Here is a 20,921-nt window from a genome sequence, read left to right on the forward strand (position 1 = left end):
CTTCCTGGGGAAACAAGGTAAGAAAGTGAACTCCGGACCTCTGCCTCAGAGCCGGCTTACCTTGGTGAGAGCCTGCATTAGACAAAGGCCTGTAATGCCACTCAGGACTCACAGATGAAGTGTCTGGATCAGCTCCCACATCAGACAGCGACCTATGCCCTGGGGCAACAGAGTTGTCTTGGCATCTGTACTTCCCGCATCCTGAGATGGCGAATGGGGCCATGACTGCCAGACCCAGATGTGACTCAGCATCAACCAGTGTCCTCTCTAGGCCCAACAGAACATTATTCAGCCATAAAAAGGAATGCAATACTAGCATTTGCAGCCACACGGTATGGGAACTAGAGTTCATGACATTATATTGTATGAACATTCTTTGGCCTTTCTGCAAGTTTTACTGAACACTTCACCTAAACTTTAGCAATTGCTCGAGGTCAGACAACAGGTACCAGAGAGGGTCAGATGGACGTCCTGGTGTTTCGGCACAGTAGATGACTGTAATTCCCAACAATGAGCTATATTCTCTACAGAGGACTACACCAGAGGCATTGGTGGGCTCCAAACACACACAAAAGAGAAAGAAATAGTCGTGTTGCCTGGTTTGACTGGTTTATGTGGGGCCTGTGTCACGAAACGCTAAGATGTACCCCCATGAAAATGCATAAATATTACACATTAATTTAAAAACTTTTCAACTAAAGCAAATTTTTTAAAAATCGATGTTAATTTTCAATAGGTTCTGGAGAAAAAAAAATAATTGAGTAAACTTAAAGGAGAAGGGCAATAACAAAGAGAGCAAAACAATGGAAAAATAGGAAATCATACAAGATATCTATGATAAAAAAGCTTTTCTTTTCAATTAAAATAGAAAAACTCTCTGGCAAGGTTAGTAGAATACATGAAGAAATAGACAAATTAGCTCTTTTTGATGCAAATACTACAAGCAATAGAAGTAAGAAGATTTTTAAATCATGAGATACTATTTTATACTCATCATTTATGTATGAGGAATCAAAGTTTAAAATATACATCAATGATGATCAATTGCAATATGTAATACAAAATGCCTTTCATAAAAGAAACAAAAAGAAGCATTGAACTAAACTGAGCAGAGTTGTATATAAAAGCAGGAATCATTATTTTAGGAAAAAGGAATGTCAATAACCAGAAAACTGAAAAATCCAGAAGCTTCCAACCAGCACTGAATTAATGGATTAACTGCTGGATAGTAAGTCAGCGCAGCCTGCTTTCTGCTAAAGGAAATCGACACCACCAAAATTACGACAGAAAGCAACCACATGAAAACGTGGCCAGTTGATGGGATGAACTAGAGTCCAGCAGCGAAAGTTACCGAGCTACAGTTGCAGTTATGAAGACGGATAATCCTGAAAATGCATTTTGAATGAGCAGTACAATAGCATATGCAAGCTATTTTTTTAAAAATTCAAAACACTGTTTCATAAGCAAATATATGTAATAACACTGGAAAACATGCACATGAATTTTTAAAAATTCAAGATCAGAGTGAGCCAAGTGAGGAAATGGGACGCCTTGAGTATCGTTTTTTTACGTTAAGGCACTTGAAACAAATGTAGCAAAAAGGAACTTTAATAAAGCTGATGATGGCTTCCTAGGAACTTATCCTGTTATCAATAACTTTACATGCATTTGAAATATTTCCCAGCAGAACCTGTTTAGATAACTAAAATCACAAGACAGAGGCTGGCCAGAAGTAGCTGGGAGTATGGCCCACAGACAGGAAGGGTAGTAAGGGGCGTGCTCCACACCACCAGGCCCAGGCACAGGGCTACAGAGCCTACCCATGGTGCCCTGCCTGCCACCTGAAGCTATGGAAGAAATATCCAGAGAAATGTTCCATCCATTTGTGTTGAAGCTGGTGGGCAAAATGCACATACTCCTGTCTCCCGAGAAGGCTTCAATCACACATTCTGTAAAGTGCAAAACTTTCTGCCTCTGGACTGGGGGGAGGGGAAGAAGCCACGGTGTTGGAAGTGCAAATTAGACTGAAATGAGTAATTAGGGATCAGAAAACAGCAGCCTCCAAAGACCAGACAGGATTCACAAAGCTGTGAGAATTTAAGCTCTTTTCCTTCCCCAGTCTCAGACACGACCCCAAGGAGGCCTGAAGACCGGAGAGCCCCTGACACTGTGGGGACCGCATAGGCTAGGTCAGCGGGCTCCCCAATGGGATCCCTGTGGACAGGGCCCCTGTCCCCTCAACAGTGCAACTCTGGGTGACCCGTACCTTCCCAGGTAGTCAGGGTAGCAAGGGCTGTGGCCATCCACTCCTTATTGGAACTTTCCTATTTCCAGTTCATGTAAGTGGACTTCAGGAAAGAGAGTCTGGCTCTATCCACTGTATTGCAAAGCCACCCAACAGCTAGAGGGTGGGCTCAAGTGCGCTTACTCTGAGTTCTGTCCAAGATATGTGATGCCAAATACCAAAAGCACCGCAAAGAAAAGCAAAAACACACAAATGAAATTTCACCAAACTAAAGAGCTCCTGGACACCAAAGGAAACAACCCACAGAATGAAGAGGTAACTTCCAGAATGGGAGAATGTGTTTGCATGCTAAACATTGACGAGGGATAAGTGCCTGGAATGTATGGGAACTCAAACACATGCATAACATTAACAACCACACAGTTTTTCAAAATGGCAGAAAAAATGCAGCAGTATTTCTGAAAGAATGACATATAGATGACCAACAAAGAATAAGTTTCAAACATCAGTAGTCTTGAGAGAAACAAAAATAAAAGCACAGCAAAATATCCCCTCATTATGGTTAGAATGGCTGTTACAGTGGTGGGTGTTGCATCACAGAAGGTGAAGCCAAGTTCTGATCCAGCCCCATGCCTATGTGCTTGGGAAGCAGAGGAAAATGGCCCAAGCATTTGAGTGCCTGCCACCTACATGGGAAACCCAGATGAACCTCTGGGTTCCTGGCTTTGGCCTGGACTAGTGTCAGCTGTTGCAAACATTTGGGTGTGAACTCTCCCTCTCTCTCTGCCTTTCAAATAAAGTAACCCATATATATATAGGCTATTGTCAGAAAGACAGATAACAGCAAGTGTTGGCAAGGTTGTGGAAGAAGGAGAACTCTCTAAAACTGTGTGAATGTAAATTAGTACAATCGTCTTGGGAAATAGTATAGATGTCGCTCATCAAACTAAAAAGAGAATTTGATGTGTTCCAGCAACACTGCTCTTGCATGCTCAGTGAAATGAAATTACTTTGTCAAAGAGACGTGTGTATCATGATTGATGACAGGCAGAAGATGAAAGCAACTCAAGTGACTATCTCCTGGCTAGCAGATAGAGAAAGCACGGTTCAGATCACAATAGGACACTACGCAGCCACAAAGGAAGATGAAGTGTTGTTTCTCACAACAACATGAACAAACATGGAAGTCATTCTGTTAAATGCAGTACACTGAGCACACAAAGAAAAAAGGCAAGAGCATGCGATGCATGTGTGCAATCTTTCAACAAGATGAGCCTCTGGGAAGTAAGAGCATACGAATGCTGACCCCAGTGCTGGGGAGAAGGTGGCAGGGGGTGCCATGACTGCTGGAGTGAGTTCAGAAGGCCAGGATGAGCCTCAAATGTTGAGTTCTTTGGACTGAGAGTTGAAGGAGACAATAGGGATCCTGCAGCGAGGAACGTGGATCCATAGATGCTGTCCCAGATGGCAAAGCTGGGAAATTCGGAAACGGCACTGGGACAGAGTCACCAGTGTTGGCTCAGTAAAGCTCCATGAAGGTCCTTGCAGGCTCTCAAAAAATCCCAGTGAGTTCAGAGTCAAATCTTACTCTGCTCTAGTAAACAAAGACTCTGAGCTTCCGGTTATCTCCTTCTAAGCCTATCCCATCCTAGGGCTTTGGATACTACCATCTCTGGAAAGTCCCAGGGGGAGGGAAGAAGGGGATACCCTCAGGTGGCAGCAGGAGAACTCAGTCACAACCCTAAGGGGGTTCTGAGGCTACCTTACCCTGAGCAGGACGTCAGTCCTGTTCACCATTCTGACAGAACTAGTGGGTGGAGACAGGTAGACAGGTGCATGCATTAGTTACACAACAGATGTGGACAAGGTTTGGAACACAGCCTTTATTGTATCTGGTGTTTGGCTGGACTGCTTGCCTATCACTTTCTCATCCTTTCTACCATTGCCATGTTGCCCACTGCTGCCTCCAGGGTCCAGTCTTCTTCCTGGAGGTGAGGAAACACAAGAGGAAGAGACAAGGAATGACAGGTGCTCTCTGCTCTCAGAGCCACGCTTCATCTCGAGCCTAAAGCCCAGAGCAAGGCACACCACTGTGGGGTTGTTTCTAGATCAGCCCTAGCTGATCTCCCTCGTCTCTTGGGACTCTCACAGGTTACCAAACCCCAAAGCTGTGATCCCACTGACATGCCCCCACCCTATATCCTCTCATCAGGTCAGTCCTGAGCCTTGAGATTATGCTGAGTTCCCTCTGTATAATTGGGCTGGAGTATTTTCTCCTACAGTTGAGGACAGTCAATGGAGACCCCTAAAAAATGCCTAATCATTTAAATAAATGAAGGCCAACTCTTCAAATGTAGTAGCAGAACCAGTGGGTGGTGCAGTGCCTGCATCCCACAGCCCTGCTCCTAGATTCCTCTGGGTCCTCAGGGTGTAGACTCAGAACACTGCAACCTCCGAGCCTTACCTTGGCCAAGAGAAGGCCACACAATCTTCCAGGATCTTCTGGACCATCAGTTTCAGTTGCTGTGTGAAAACCAAAGCCAAGAAGACACTTCTCAATTGTGGGGGGAGAAGTGCCCTGCCTGCCCAGTAAACCCTCTGATCTTGTGGCCAGAAATACTAAGTGCTGGATTGACCACTCTTAACACAGGCATGATACCATTGAGTACCTGGGCAAAAAACGGGCCACCGGTTATTGCCCCTTCTTGTTGTCCCCTAAGCTGATAAAGCCCCCGATTTCTCCTTAAGGAGGCCTTAACCTGAACTGGGAGGCCTCCTGCCCAAGGCAGGTGCAGCCCTCCCCACACACACAGTCCCTCTCACTTCCTGTCCTTTGAAGAATGGAACACGCAGCCAGGACACTGGCTCCAAGGTCTCCTCAGGCTGACGTCTTCCCCCGGGGGTGGCTCCTCCTCATTCTCCTTGTCCTCTGGATGCTCCTTTTCCTCTTCTTCCTCCTCCTCTTCCTCCTCTTCTTCTTCCTCCTCCTCCTGAGCACTCTCTGATTCCACATGGCCTGCCAGCTGCGACATGGTGAGGTGGAAGACGTGGCAGCTGAAGCCTTCCTTGAGGCCAGACTGCACGTGCTCCCGGAGGAGCTCCATGGTGGCAAAGACCCGGCAACAGGCCATGCACCTGAAACCCTTCTCCATGGTAACCAGCCAGTCGGGCGTCTTGGCCCGGGGCCTCTCCTCTGCAGTGGGTGAGCCAAGTGGGCTGTCTGAGTCGGCCCTTTCCTCCTGCTCTTTCTCCTCCCCACTGGGCTCGCTGTCAGACAGGAGATTTCTGGTGGACACATCTGAGGGGGGAGTGCCCACTCGCACATCTTCAGGAAGGGTCATTTCTTCCATCCGCAGCTGCTTCTTCAGGGGCCCGGAGCTATCAGCTGTCTCCCAGGACACAGCCACACCTTTCCTCATCTGCACCTGCATGTAGTAAATTTTCATACCCCTCCTCTCCTTGTTTATACATTTAGAGGACACACAGGTCTTGTAGGATGAATGGGACAAGGAGATGGGCTGGGCGGGGAGTGGAGTCTCCCTTTGTTGCTCCGTCTGGGTCTGGGGCGACCTAGGCCGGGGACTGTCTTGTGGTGCTCTCTGGGTTCCTGGGAAAGGAAATGAGAAACATCAAGAATTAGTGTGGGGGCTTCAGGAGGCTGAGAATGCAAAAGCAGGAGTGTGCTAGGGGCTACGGGATGAAGCAGTCATGCGTTGGGCTGTTTGGGTGCTGGGGTGGGTGACGTACCACTTATTATCTCTGAGGTGTCTGGATAGGTGTGTGGGGTATATGTGAGGTCTGTGTGGGATGGTAGTGGGTGCGTGTTATGAGGATGCGCATTCAGGACATCATCAGTGTGTTGTCTGTGGAAGGTGAGATGCAGTTTAGAGCAGCAGTGTGGGCTGTGTGTGTGTGCTGAGGACGTGTGGGTGTAGAGAGGTCACACATGCCTGTGCCAAGAAATGGGCAGGTAAAGCCCATGTCCTACATGGCTCTTCCCTAGATAGCTGGTCTGAACCCTCTGCCCTACAGCCAGACCCAGCCCTTTCCAACTGTTAGTCAAACCCTCACCACCAACTGTCGTAGGTTTCTTCTCAGACTCATGCTTGGAGCAGTGTGTCTCACATATAGAACCCAAGCAGGCCAGAGACCTCTGCATCCAAAGACTCCACTCCCAATCCCCACACCCACCAAGCCCCGAATCCAAGGAAACTCCTGCCCAAGGTTCCCTTTATCCAAGAACCCCTGCACCAAGGACTCACATACCCAAGAGCCTGCTCCATACCCTCCTAGTCCTGCTCTCACACCGCCCAGCAGCCTTACCAGTGTGGATGAGCTTGTTTGGAGAAGAAACACAGGAGAAGTATTCAGAGGCAGAGGAGAGCTCTCCTGCATCCTGCTTCCAGTTTTTGTCCCCCGCTGTGGGCCTGGGTGGAGGGACATCCTTCTGTGACTTTGAGATCCCTGAGGAAGAGAGGAGAGGCACTGAGGCATGGTGGGTTGGTCAAGTTTGGGCATCATTCATACACACAGCAAACATTTCCGGAGTATCTGACACCTGCCAGGCAGGGCGAGTGTAATGGCTTGGAGTGGCTCCCAGAAGCTATACTGCAAGATCTTATCTTAGCCCACAGTTCACTGTGGTGTCTACCTAGGTGGTGACACAGGATATGTCCAAACAGTGAAATGTGTAGGAGGTAGTCCCTGATGGCCATGAGGTTGATATATTTTGCAGCCATTCAGTAATCGTTAGCAAACAGCTACTCTGGGTCAAGCTTTATTGTACTATATCAGGAATGGGGAATACAGAAGAAAACAAAGACCCTCTTCTTCCTTTTTAAGTTTATTTATCTTTGCTTGTGAACAGCAGAAAGAGATCTTTCATCTCCTGATTCACTTCCCAAATGCCTATAGCAGCTGGGATGGTGCCAAGACAGATCTAATACCAGAGGCCACAACTCAATCTCATTCTCTCACACGGGTTGTGGGGACCCAAGAACTTGAGCCCCCATCTGCTGCCTTAAGGGTGTCTATTAGCAGGGAGCTGGACAGGAAGTCGAGAAGCTGGGACTTGAACCCAAGCATCCCAAATGACAACTTAACTATGACATCAAATGCCTGTCCCACAAAGGCCTTCTTATAATTGGACCTTCCAATCGACCAGGGAAGTATAGCATGAAAGCAAATACCTATGCCAGGTGTCATTTTCTGATGAGTACAACAGTTACCAGAATTGGCAAACAAAAAGACTTGATGCACAGTTAAACATGACTTTCAGATAAGTCGCAGAAGTGGTTTAGTTATTTCCTATATAATATTCATTATATACTAAAAAGTAATTTGTGGTTTATCTGAAAAATCAAGTTCACCTGAACACCTTATATTCTATCTGGAACCGTTAGTAAGGAGGTGGTAGGAATCTGTGTTTTATTTTGGCTTGTGCCAAGGGCATCTGATATTGCTACAGAGATACAGATAGGGCAAGTTACGTGTGAGTGGTTCTCACAGAGTATTGAGGGATAGTTGAAGGGAGCTGTGTCGTGTGAGAATTGACTCTCACACACTCACAAAATGAAATCTGCAGTTGTGTGTATGTCATCAAGTTGTGTACATGCACCCCAGCCTTGCACCCGAGGGGGGAGACTGGGAGAGGCTCACCCTGGGCCCTGAGGAAGCTGCTGGTTCTGACTAGGGTGACAGCCTGCTGCTGGCCCTTGGCAGTGACTCCTTCTGCTCCACCTCTCCCTGTGCCCCCTCCTATCAGGGCAAGTGACTGTCTGCGCTGGCTCCAACAGTTACCATGCCAAGAAGTGTGCTCATGGCTCGCAATGTTCTCCCAGAGCACCCCTCAGACTTTGGAGGGCCCTTTGTAAAATTTTTCCGGTGAAGGCATCAAATCCTGCTTGTTTCTCTGTGACACCACCCCTAGACAGACTTTCAAATGACTTCCTATGCGTGTTTCATTCCTCAGGACATTTTTCAGCAAGGTCTTTAACTTGTAGCACTACCCTTTCCTCTATGAAAAGAAACAGTGCCACTTATAGCCCCATCAGTACCTTCATAGTCCTCCACCCAGTGGTGCCCGGGAAATAGCAAATCAAGAGAAGTGAGGTCAACATGAGAAGAGAAGTATGTATGTCTCACCTCCAGCCTAGGAGCCCGAGATGCCAGCAGCCCAGAGAGACAAGCTCTCAAACAAGTGGGCCACCTTTGGGTCTGCCAGTGGCACCTGGACCTTCTGGGCCATCTCACACCTGCTGTACCCTGGACATGGCAGCCAGGCATCAGAGACAACAGATCTCTTCCCTTCTTCCTTCATGGGGCTGCTGGTTCCCACACCCCTCCCCCGAGGACAGGCTCAGGCTGGCCAGCAGCCCGGACCCCAGACAAGAAGCCCAGCACCCACCTCCTCCCTTCTTGGCAGATTCCTGAGACTTGTCATTTTCCAGATGTTTCCTCTTCTGCCGCCGTTTCATGATCTAGGTAGCAGAGTACCCCAGAGGATGCTGAGTGCCAGCCCCCGACCCTCTTAGGCTGTCTGGTGCTCTGTAAAAAGACTCGCTCCCAACAAAAATACTCGCTTCTCCTCAGTGGCTGAAGAACTCAGACCATGGAGAGAACCAGCAGCACTGCCCAGTACTCACTCCCTTCACGCAGGGCTGTTAAGGTTCAAAGGTCACCAGGCCCCCAGCAGCATTCTCTGTCCTGGGTGATGACATCAGAGAATTCTGCGGACCCAGCTGCAGCACCGCAGAGCCCACCTCCAAAAGGGAAGCCCTTTGCCCAGTAGAGTCTCTCTGACAAGTTCAACTCTCCCTTTTTTCAAATGTGGCAGAATGTTTTAAGATGTCATCATGTTTCTGTTGAATGTACCTTTTCTTGTCTCCAAGATTATTTGAAAAAATTTGTTGAAAAATAGAATTTAACAGTGTTTACTTTGGTGCAAAACTGATGAAATCCAAGCGGGGTCTTTCTTTTTTTTTTTCATTACACTCATTTTCTGTGAACTTTTTGAAAACTTCTGGAATTCCACTCTTTCCCCTCCACATTCAGATAGGGGCAGGCTCTGTATTCATCCCGGGGAGTCAAGTAGGAGAGAGGGGGTTGATAGCAGCGGCAACACATTGATGATCTTCAGTTTTCTGAAACTCCAGGCTCCATAGAAAAGAGGGTTTGGGCATAGAGCCTGATAGAGGTGGGGTATTTAAGAATAGGAGTTCCCTCACTTTCTTGCTAACTGAGTAGGAAGGACTTAGGTCACAGAGAGCAATCCACAGACCATAGAGGGAGGAATATTGGCAGTAGTTACAGAGGTTAACAAAGCCAAACACACACACACACAAGAAAAAGGAAAGGAAAGGGAAGGGAAGGGAAGGGGAGGGAAGGGGAGGGGAGGGAAGGGAAGGGGAGGGAAGGGATGGCTGCACTGCACACACAAGTTGAGCCAGGGCGACCTATCCCGTCCATCACACAAGAAACCATTGAAAGAACCATGGAAACAACGCTGATGACTGCATGCTCTAAAAACAACTGGCTATGCAATCTCACCACCCGCAAAATTTGGGCAGCACTGAATGAGACTCAAACTATGGGAATATCCTTAAAGGATAACAGGAAAATCAAGGCTTAACAGGCAAACTCAGTGGGGTTGCAGAAAATTGACATGCTCTGCTTGCACTCCTCTCCCCCGAGACTAAAATGGGTATGTGTTGCCCCATCTGGATCCCCCCAACTCTGGTCTAAAATTAGAGACATCTGATGTCGAGGAAGCTGCCAGGCCCCAGTGGCAATATTGGTGCACGGATACGATGGAGCAGCCCAGACTTGGAAGGGTACTGCCCAACACACTCCTCGGAGAAGGAAAGTGACAGTAGGGCTAATGCAGACAGTGAAATTTTCCCCAAAGTACTTAAATCTTTCTGTTGAGTGGAGAATCCCTAGAAACGAAGGGGCAAAGAGGGGAAAGAAACTTTGCATGGTAGGAATTTTCAAATGTAAGTGAATGAGACAGCATTGCAAAATATGCATGCAGCTCCACCAACTTTTGACAATTATCAAGATTCTGCCAGTCTTGTTCCCTTCAACCATGACACATACATTCTGTTAGTCTTTTGTTACTTTCTTTTAGTTTAGGTGTTAGGCCAGGGGGTGGGCAGGGAGTGTGGAAACAGCATATTTTAAAGCAAATCCCAGACATTACATCATTTCCCTTAAATGCAACAGTACGTATCTCCAAAAGATAGCTCTTTTTAAAATCCTATTAAATAAATTTAAGCATAATTCCCTCAAAGTATTTAATAACCAAGCCAACTCAGTTCCTTCCAGCTCAAAACAACTCTTCATAGTTGGTTCATGGAAATTCAGATCCACACATTGCAAATAGTCAAAGTGACTCCAACAATTCTGTGTCCCCCTGAGTGGTATTGATCTGTTGAAGGGACTAGGTCATCTATTCTGTAAAAGTGCACAGGCGTAAGTACCAGCTGATTCTATCTTGGTGCTATCCTTTGAGATACTCCCCCTGTTGGCTGTTTTCCCTTGTAAACAATTAGGTAGGTCTAGAAAACCACATCAGTTTAGACTCAGTGTCTCGTGCTTGCAAGATTATTTTACATTTACCGATGGTGCTGAGAGACCAAGGCAGAAGCAGAGGGAACAGTGGGTGTGGTGTGATCATTGAGACAGAAATGAGAGTAGCTGGTGTTACAATGTTGGCTGTGAAAGAACCAGATAATGGCTAACTTGTGCACATACCTTGAAGGAAGAGGCCACAGGACCTGTTGCATTCCTGTATCTGATATTCTCCAAACGGGCCCATTGTGAACTTGCCCTTTGGAGAACAGCCTCTCTGGAGGACATAACAGAGAGCCTGTTGGTTGGAAAAGGAACCAGGCCATGACAGTTCTCCTGGAGAACTGTCACGGCTCGTCCACAGAAGCAGGCCGGCTTTAAGGTTTTAGGGAATAACAAGGATTCCTTTTGTTTTTCTTTCAAGAATAGGGTTTGATCCACCAAGGAAAAGAATTCTCTGCTCACAATAGAAAGCCAGGGGGTGGAAGGCATCATTAAGAGCCAGGAGGAAAATGGACACTGATGGGACTCAGCAGAGTGCAGTCTATACCAGTGGGCGCGCATCTCCGTCCTCTAGGCCAACCAACATGTTTGATGTGCAAAGAGAATGATAGCAAGTATACAATCAGCACTGGGCAGTCATCTTCCATTGACTGCTTGCCCCTCCCTCTGCCCTCACTCGGCTCCTCTCTCTGGCTTCCTCCATCCCCAATTTCACCATCACAATCTCCTCTGATGTTGGAAGTATCTGAACAAAGTGTCATACGTGGCAGATAGGTAGCGGTAGGAGTCACAGTCCTGGGAAAACATGCCCCAAACTGTGAGTACCCATTACCTGTGATGTAAGGAGACGTGGCCAGCAAGCAGGCAGGTGGAGAGGATCATGAAACAGATATTAACTCTTTGTACTTTACATTCCAAATTGACAGAACTTTTAGGGAAAAAAAAGAGGGGAAGAAGATACTTGAACTTGAACCTAAAAACATAAATCCATAGCAGCAAAAATAGATAAACTGCACTTCATGCAAATTAGAACCATTGGCTTTGGGGAAAAAAAATCTTGTAAGGAGAATGAAAAGACAAGCTACAGACCTGATAAGATATTTACAGATCACACATCCAACGAGGGACTAAAACTCTGAAAACTCAATAATACAATTATTCAATAATCTAACTAATAATAGACAAAAGGTTTGGAGAGCCATTCTGCACGTTAGGAGATATGTTGGCAAATTGCCCCATCAAATGATGTTCACAAAGTAAAGCGCAAGTTAAAATCACCATTAAAAGATCAGCATACACCTATCAGGATGGCTGAAGCCAAAAATAGAGACAACATAAAACATGGACGAGGTTTAAATAATACAAACCAAAGAACCAAACATGTAGCTACCAGGGACCCAGAAACTGCAGTCTTGGACACTTATCTGAAAGAAATGAAGCAACTACAACTACACACATATGCTATACATGAATGGTTACAATTTACTCATGGGTCACAAAACCTAGAAACAACTCCTTCAGTGGATTAGTGATTCAAGAAACCGTGTACATCCATAGCGTGGAATACCACTAGGCAATAAAAAGGCTCAAACTTGGATGACTCTCCAAAGAGATATGCTGATAGAAGAAAATTCGGATTGTCTGTCCCTGACCGGGACACCTGGGTAGTGAATCACCAGATAGAAGATTCTCTCTCCATCTCCCCTGTCTCTCGCCTTCTCTCTAAGTGCCTTTTAAGGAAATAAGTTTTAAAAATAAGAAAAAGTCAATCTGAAAAGATTTTATGGTATCTTATTTCACTTGAAAATATTTTTGAGGTGACAAAATTAGAGAAGCAAGGGGTTGATTGACGGTTGTCTGGTTCAGGAGTGTGTGGGGTGGAGGAGGGCAGCTGTGTTGTGACAGGGCAACGTGAGATGCTTCAAGGAGATGGGGCACTTCTGAACTATGATGGTGTTCATGCTAACATCCTCTCTCTGATGGTGTCATATGGGGTCATTAGGGGTTGTGTTCCCATTGGACCAAAATGGGTGAAGGTTGCGTGGGATCTCCCTAAATGATTTTTTTGGAACTGCATAGGAGCCTAAAATATAAAAATTGAAAGTTAATTTCAACCAACATCGATAATAACCAGGAACATTTATTTAAAGATGGAATTGGATGGCTATGGAATTCAGGTAAAGAGTTCTCTTCCTTACCCTCCAAGATAACTTTTCTTTTTACCTGTGCAGGACTGATTAAACCTGTCCCCACCCTTCATCATAAAAGGGCAAGTCAGTCAACCCTGGGGAATACACTCACACACTGCTCTTGCTGTGCAAATGCAAGGTGTCTCAGGAACGCAATCTGGTCCTTTTAGATTACAGTGGGCCCTGAAGATCTGTAACCCTTCAATTGAATTCCTCCAAGCTGATTTGACCTCTTTCTGTCTACAAAAATCTTAATTTAAGGGGAAATAAAAGGATCTCCCAAAGCCATGGGATTTTCCTCTATTCGTCACATTCTTTGGAGCCTAATATCAATCAAGAATAGGTTTGTTTACTGAAACTAACTCCCCACTCCCAAAATCCTGATGACTTAAAACAACAAGGATTTCCTACTCCTAGCATGAGCTCCTTGTGGGTTGGCTGAGAGTCCTGCTGCTTGTCATCCTCACTTCTGGGCCCAGGCTCACAAAGCCAATACTACCTAGAAACTTGTCAGGCTTTATTTCAGAGGAAAGAAAAACTCAGTTTGGTCGTACACTGGCACTCCATGTGCTGGCCCAGAGTCACACATCATTTCCCCTAAAACAGCATTGTCTGAGAAATAGAATCTGTCAGGCTAAGCTGTGCAATGCTGGTGCTGGCACCCAGATCCTTTACAATGGATTCAGAGCCATTTCCATCTGGCTGTGTTAGAATTTCCACACAAAGACAATTGTGTAACTCAGCTTTCTGTTTTCTTTCTTTTCTTTCCTTTTTTATTCAGTAGGGAAGGTTAGAAGCAATCTAGCTGTAGCACTGGCTAACCAGAGTTGGGATGGGGGCGGGTTGGGTCAGGCCAAAGCCATAGCATCCGATGACAAAGGTCACAATGGGGATGGGCTATGCAGAGCTGGGTCGGAGCAACCACATAGCAAGTTGGACAAGGCCATTGTTCCTACCAGGACAGGAGGTGAACTAAGTCAACCTGGACAAAGGACCCACCAGTGTGCATGAGATCTGCTGCTAGGAGGAGATCCGATAGAGGAACTTTGGGAACTCTTGTCAGGCTGCAGTCTCTGCAGGTGAGCACAAGAACCAATGCAAGGAACAGCCCAGACCTCGCCAGGTTGGAGTACCCACAGGCATTTGTGTGGCTCAGGTCTGGGGTGGGCCAGGCCGGGCCATTTCACAACACCCACTGGCAGGTCCTGAGAACCAGGATGGGTTTGGCCATATCACCAGACAGTTCACATTAGGGCTGGGACGGGGGCTGACTGTGCTGGGTTGGGCAGCAGCACCTGCCAGTACGAGTGGGTATTATTGAGGGGTCACTCTGACTGGGCTACAGTTCTCCCTGGTGTACATGAAGGCTGAGCGTGTGGTGGGCAGGGTTGGACTGGGCTGCAACACCCATTTGTTTGCAGAGGAAGAAGGGCAGAACAAATTGATAAACTGCTCCATTGAAGCTTGACAGCAAATTTCTGGTCAGAGACTTGGAGTTGGACTATGCCAGCCAACTGACCTTGGAAGGATTTCCTCATCCTTGGAGCAGCGATAACAGTACCTTGGAATTATTGAAACCACTTGAGCAGAACCCTCAGAAAACACTCCACAATGGGGACCCTAAGCTGACATCGGGTGGCTGCTCCCCATTCCCAGTTACTAAGGCAGTTGGGAGGCTGGGAGTTTCTCCTCAAATACAGGAAGAAGAAAAAGGAAATGTGTGAACAATGGTCTCGCCCACTTTCCCTGATCCTCAACCCTTCCACCCCTGAGCAACTATGTAAACATCAAAACTCAAATTAAAAAAAAAAGTTATAGAAAAGCAATCAGAAAATAACTTCACTCCCTTTTGAGATGTTTGACTGGGAAAAGTTAGGTATCTAGGAGGCTTTTGTAGTCTGAATATAGGACATACGAAACAAACGATCCTCCTAAGTCTTCGAGAACCAAGCAACAAACTCCCATTTTGCTATTTCAATTATCTTGTTGACACTCCAGGTCTTTGAATAATAGTGGTGGCAGCTGCCTCTGAGTTTGGGTGCAGATAAAAGTGTGTGCTAGCACAGCAGTCCCTCAGAAGAGCGTCCTCCAGCAAGTGACTTGGTGCCATCCTATTAGCTCGTAGTCTCTACAGAATAACAAATGGTCCCAAAGCCTTCATTCCAAATAGCTTTTGCTCTTATTACTTCAAAGATAGCTTGGCTGCCAAATATTTGCTCCACAATGAAAAAGAATGGCCAGATGGGAGGAGGATTTACTCAGGAAGACATAGCACTCATTTTGCTGTAGCACATGCACTGTGTACCTAATGAATTAGAGGCAATCTCCTGCTCTTCACAAATTGCACACAAACATGTTGACCCTTTAGTCCAGCCTGCGCAGAGTTTCGTGTTTTTCTAAAAGAGTACTATACTGCTGCTCAAATCTTCAATAGCTTTCTACCATGAGCAGAAGAAAATCTGAAACAATCAATCGCACACATTCAAGCTCCTGCAGAGTTGTGGTCCTTAGTGCATGTTCCAGCGTGGGTCACAAAACTCCTCTTTTAGCTTCTGCTCAACTCAGCCAAGCTTCCTTTCGTCAAAGGAAAGGCCCATACGTCTGTCATTTCTTTCAACACGGCAAACTTTCAAAGTGCCAGTTGCTTTACGGTGCGCTAAAATTCCACTTCCCATAAACAGCCTCTGTGGAAACCCCAGTGAAAATGGCCCTCCCCAGCATGGTAGCCCAGTGGAGCCTTGCACGCGCCAGGATTCCATATGTGTGCTGGTTTGTATCCTGGCTGCTTCACTTCCCTTCCAGCTCCCTGCTTGTGGCCCGGGAAAGCAGTTGAGGATGGCCCCAAGCTTTGTGACCCTGCACCCGTGTGGGAGAAGTGGAGGAAGCTCCTGGCTCCTGGCTTCGGATTGGCTCAGCATCAGTCATTGCAGCCACTTGGGGAGTGAACCAGCTGATGGAAGATCCTTCTCTCTATGTCTCCTTCTCTCTGTAATTCTGACTTTCTGATTAAAAAAAATCTAAAAAAGAAAAGAAAATGGCCTTCACATTCCTCCTGTGTATCAGTGTCACACTGTACCTGTGAGACAGTCTATTTGCAAGCATGTCTGTTTTCCCCACGAACTTTAATTCCTCATCTCTACACTCTGAAGCTACCTGGTTTAAATCCCTGTACCCGCCACCTGCGCCTCAACACAGTGACAAGAAACATTGCATAAACTGTTCAAGTATTAAAGCTTCTTTCTCTCCAGCCCAAACAATGCTCCATCCTGTCCCTCCTTCATTTGATCGCACACCAGCACCCAAGGTTCCCCCCTGTTTTTTCACTGTGAAAGGAGAGATTTTCCAGGCTTTCCACTGCACCTGCTCATCTGAACCACAATGAGCCCTGTTCCTCTCGAGTATCAACCCAACTTCCAGAATCCCCATCAAAGGCGATTTTTTTTTCCTCACTATTAAAATGTACCAATAGAGGAGCAGTCTTTTGATGCAACAGTTGACACTTGTGGAGACACCTGCATTCCATATCAGAGTGCCTAGGTGGAAGTCCCGCCTCTGCTTCCAATTCCAGATTCCAGGAAGCGTACACTCTGGGAAGCAGTAAGTGATGGCTCAAGCTGTAGGCTGCCTGGCATCCATGAACGAGACCTGGATTGAGTTCCAGGCTCTTAACTTCAGCCTGGCCCAGCGATCTGGGCTCGTGCTTGCTCTCTCTGTGTCTCACACACACCTATATCTACAGTTCAAATGAAATGAAAGGAATTCAAGGTACTGGAGATTCAGTACCTTGAATATGTTGTTTTCGAAGATTTTATGAAAACGCAGTTGTCTTTGTTAGAAGTGACACCTTAATTTAAACCATTACTAGCCTGTATTTTAGCAAGAACTGGGGAAATGAGACTGAGAATTAGACCAATTTCTGAATAGGATGGAATATCTGGAGGCAGAGGAAAAAAGAATGGCTTCTGATAAGAAGGTTGACATTGAGGGTGGTGGTGAGAAAGTAACAAAACTATTCAACAAACAAGATTTTCCTGACATGGTGGCCTTGTGTGAAGCAATGCATATGCATAGCCAAGGTAATAACGGTAACAAATTGAATTGAGACTCAATTTCAAATAATGACATTGTACTCAAAATCTAGTTATAAAAGAGTCCAGAGAGTAGAATGACAGCAACCACTGTAAGGAAGCTGTACCACCAAGTGTTTACAAACCATAAGCAAGAGAAACATGTTTTGCAAAGCAAGCTGCAGGCACAGATGATTTCTGGAGTTTACAACCCCTCCCCCCCACCTGCCCCTAGCCTGGAAGACCAACCTGAACTGAGCCATGTCTGCCATTGAAACCCCTTTGTAGGGTTTTGAAACTCTCCTCGATAGACAACCTGCAGGAGTAAATGGGAATGGTATGCTCAGGGTCCCGTCCAAGACATGGGTAGCGGATCCAAAATGAGCAGAGCGTATGGACCACTGGTGAGCTGTGTTCAGGGGCTGTCTTCTATGACTCATGCCTTCCTGTTGTCTATGGTTTCATTGAAGAATAAAAACAAGCTTGCCCCTAGGTGTGACGCTGCTGTGTGTCTGCCTCTGCCTCCCCTGCTCCTGCAGTGTTTACCGTTGTCACTGCAGGAATCATTCACATTGTATCATTCACATCCAGGCCCTTAGAGGCGAAGGACAAATCAAAGGCTCAGGATATTGGAAGATTCCAATATGGGCCATTTTCAACACCGTTTTTACTTGCACAGACCTTTCACTGGTTCCCAGTCTCTGGGGTGCCCTGACATTTCCGTCACAACCAATTTTGCAAAATGACTCAGGTTCTGTCTTCTCCCAGAGAAAGGAAGCAGCCAGACATTTTGAATACCCCAAATTAGAGTCTATATATGCAGCCAGGTTAGAGTATCTTATTGGTGGGGCCTGACAATATCCGATATCTGACAACGTCATTGCCAGGGAACATTTATGAGGAGACAATTATAGTAAATAGTGTTAAATGAAAGATCAGAAATCACAGTTGCGATTTTAAGTTTCTGGGGGACCTGCAGCCTAAGGCAAGCAGGTGCAGCCCATGGGATAGTCAAAATGAAACTGGCAGACCAATATTAGCATGAATGAACTAACTGGTCTTTCCTTGTAGATTTCATATAAGGCAGGAAACTAGGCGAGGACCATGAGCTGAAAGTGACACCTCCCCAACCCTGTATAATTCCACAACCTGTCAGTCAAATACCGGTTTCTCCAGAATCATCCACCCTCATTTGAGATCTGGGTGAGCTACCACATAGCCACTTGTCTTCTTGCATCCTCACTCAAGGTCAGCAATTTGGAGGGCTCTCTCTCTCTCTCTCCAGCCCAGCATGAGACAGGGTGCTAAGGTACCAGCTCTATGTCTCCCTCCCCCATACTTTTACTTCCTGGCCCAGTCCATTCCTGAACTCTGTGTGTGTGTGTGTGTGTGTGTGTGTGTGTGTGTGTGTGTGTGTGTTCTTCACCTTTTAAATAAACATTATCATCTTGAGCACCATATGTGTACTTAGAATGCTTCCTTAGGTAAAAGGCAAAAACCCAGAATAGGAACGTAGACCCCGCCTCCCCTACTGCAGATGCTTCTCCCTCCTTCCCCTGAAAACATAGCTCAGCACTGAGACCAAGCTGGAGGAAGGCCCAGAAAGCCATTGCAGCAGCTGCCAAGATGGTGGGGTGGGTAGGACTGGAATGGTTGTGAAATACAATGTCCCCGCTTAGCCCTGGGGTTCCTCCACCATAGCTGCATGGTGTAGTTTCTCAGCTCAGGCTCAAATACCTCAGGAACGGGGACCCACCACTTCTTACAGACAACTACATCACTGGGCAGGTGTGACAACAATTCGCCCTGAAAGGACAAATCCTTTTGCTCAGAGCCTGTTGTTTCCTGTGGCATCCTTGAAGCCACTCTACTCTTTGCAGGCTGGTATCTCAGTGCCTCAGGATTTCTCATCACCTCCACAGCCCTAGCCCCCGGATATCCGGATTTCATTTCCCCGTTGCCACGAAGCATTCTCCAAATGTGTCCTGATTGCTTTCTATTGGCCTTAATCTACATTCTCCAGAAGTTAACACAGAATTACAACTAAGACCTGACAGGCAAAAACAAGCATAAGTCAAACTAGTCATGTAAAAAAAAAATGGAATGAAGAGATCCATTTATATTTATGCAAATCCATTTCAAAATTCTTCCATGCTGTTCGATCATGTACACTTCTCATGAACTTTTGAAAGAGGTCATGCCTCCATTGTTGACATAACTAAGGCTGATCTGGTTTGTTCTGGTTTGTGTGTGTGTTTCCATCAGACTGTAACTCCTCCTGAGCTGACACAGTCCTAAAACACTCATACCAACACTGAAAACCCTTGTTTCTTACTAAGCACCAGAACCAAACGAGATTAAGACCCCTCTTTTGTCCCTCACCCAAAGACCACTCTTAAGACCCACTCCTCAAACACAGAGGCACAAGAAATGGGGAAAGCTTTGTTTTACCCACATTTCTTTCAAAAAGCCAAAAGTTATTTGATTTGCTTGACATTCTTCAAAATATTCCCCACTTTAAAAATGACCATCTCAAGATGCTCTGTGAGTTGTTGAAGTAATGGCTGAAACCTGTGGTACCCATGAAAGCCCCTCCTAGGCTCGATTATCAAATGGGATTCCAGCTAACAGTGAACTGTAGAGGGAGTCACCTGGGTTTGACTGTCAGCTGAGCTAATGAGCAGCTGTGGACCCAGGCCGTCTGGGCTTCCTGGCACAGTAGGAACGTCCTCTCCCTTGCCATGTGCTGGTGTGAAACGCTCCACATGAAGCCTGTGAACTGGCAGTGGTATGTATGTGTCCTCACAGCACAGATTACAGCAGGTAACATCTCATTTCCTTTCCTATATGCCTGGCGGCTAGAGAATGGGACTGAGACCTGTTCGTCTTCCTACACTTCGTTTTCCCACACCTACCCTGGGTAGACGCCCACACTCTTCCTACATGTAAGTGTGAGCATCTGGCATCTAGTTCAGTTGTATGTCAGCTAGAAATCGGCACACAGAAGTGCCCTGCCCTCTCAGGTTAGCAGGGGTGTCTGAACATTCCCAAGGAGCCTCCAAGATCTCTATGAAGAATACTGGCTTTCTCAAGTCTCAAGCAGTCACGTTGAATTGATGCTGTAGGTCTAATATATTTGGGAAACAAGTTGGCACTGCCATTTCTTAGGTTTTTCATGTTGACCTACTTTTAAGCTCTAGATGTCTCTCCTGAAATAATGGTGTGCCAAGACACAGCTAAAACAGGAGGACTGAGCTGAGGCTGATGGGGGAAAGCCAACGGCTGCTGTATCCAATATCTGACCTGTACCTCCAGAGCTAAAGGGAAACTCTGTTGGGCTCTGGTGTCTGCCCAGAGCAATAAAATAAAGAAGCTTCACTCCCACACAGCCTCAGCTGTGCGGAGGTAATTGTGATTGTTATGGCTTCAGCAAAGTGAGTGGGAGAAGATGAGGATTCTGAGAGAGATTTATTTACTGCCAAGCACCCCAAATACCTCATTAATTCTCTTTGCATTTGGCAAACTTTTCTTTCATTAAAAGTGCCATGCTGGGTGTCATGTAGAGCAAAGCCAACCAGCCAAGTGGAAAGATGATGGGCTCCAGGACAAGTTGGGTCAGCGTGGGACACCAAGGTGAGCTGTGTGCAGCACTGTGGCCACAGGCAGCCATCCACATGCTGTGGAAACCCCAGTTCCCTCATCTGTAAATAGAGGATCACTGCCTGCTGGGGTTTGGGAATATGGAAATCAGCTCTGAGACCATGGGAACTCATGTATTGGTTTGTTTCCTTCAAGCTCAGGTTGTTAGCTGCAAAATGGAGACGCTAATGGTACCAATTTCTAGGG

At 46.4% G+C, this 20,921-nt stretch overlaps 1 protein-coding gene across 1 annotated transcript; it reads right to left on the minus strand.

Annotated features, from left to right (window-relative positions):
• Window positions 1–4,154: 4,154 nt before the first annotated feature.
• On the minus strand, window positions 4,155–8,933 carry LOC101530534 (protein FAM170A). The gene is made up of 5 exons (XM_004586599.3): window positions 8,652–8,933; window positions 6,569–6,709; window positions 5,069–5,852; window positions 4,710–4,768; window positions 4,155–4,230 (listed from the first exon to the last, which is right to left on the minus strand). Exons 1-4 carry the CDS (start codon window positions 8,719–8,721, stop codon window positions 4,762–4,764), a joined length of 1,002 nt encoding a protein of 333 aa, XP_004586656.3. The 5' UTR covers window positions 8,722–8,933; the 3' UTR covers window positions 4,155–4,230; window positions 4,710–4,761.
• Window positions 8,934–20,921: the final 11,988 nt, after the last annotated feature.

This window comes from Ochotona princeps, chromosome 19, assembly GCF_030435755.1.
Source record: "Ochotona princeps isolate mOchPri1 chromosome 19, mOchPri1.hap1, whole genome shotgun sequence".
Lineage (NCBI taxonomy): Eukaryota > Metazoa > Chordata > Mammalia > Lagomorpha > Ochotonidae > Ochotona > Ochotona princeps.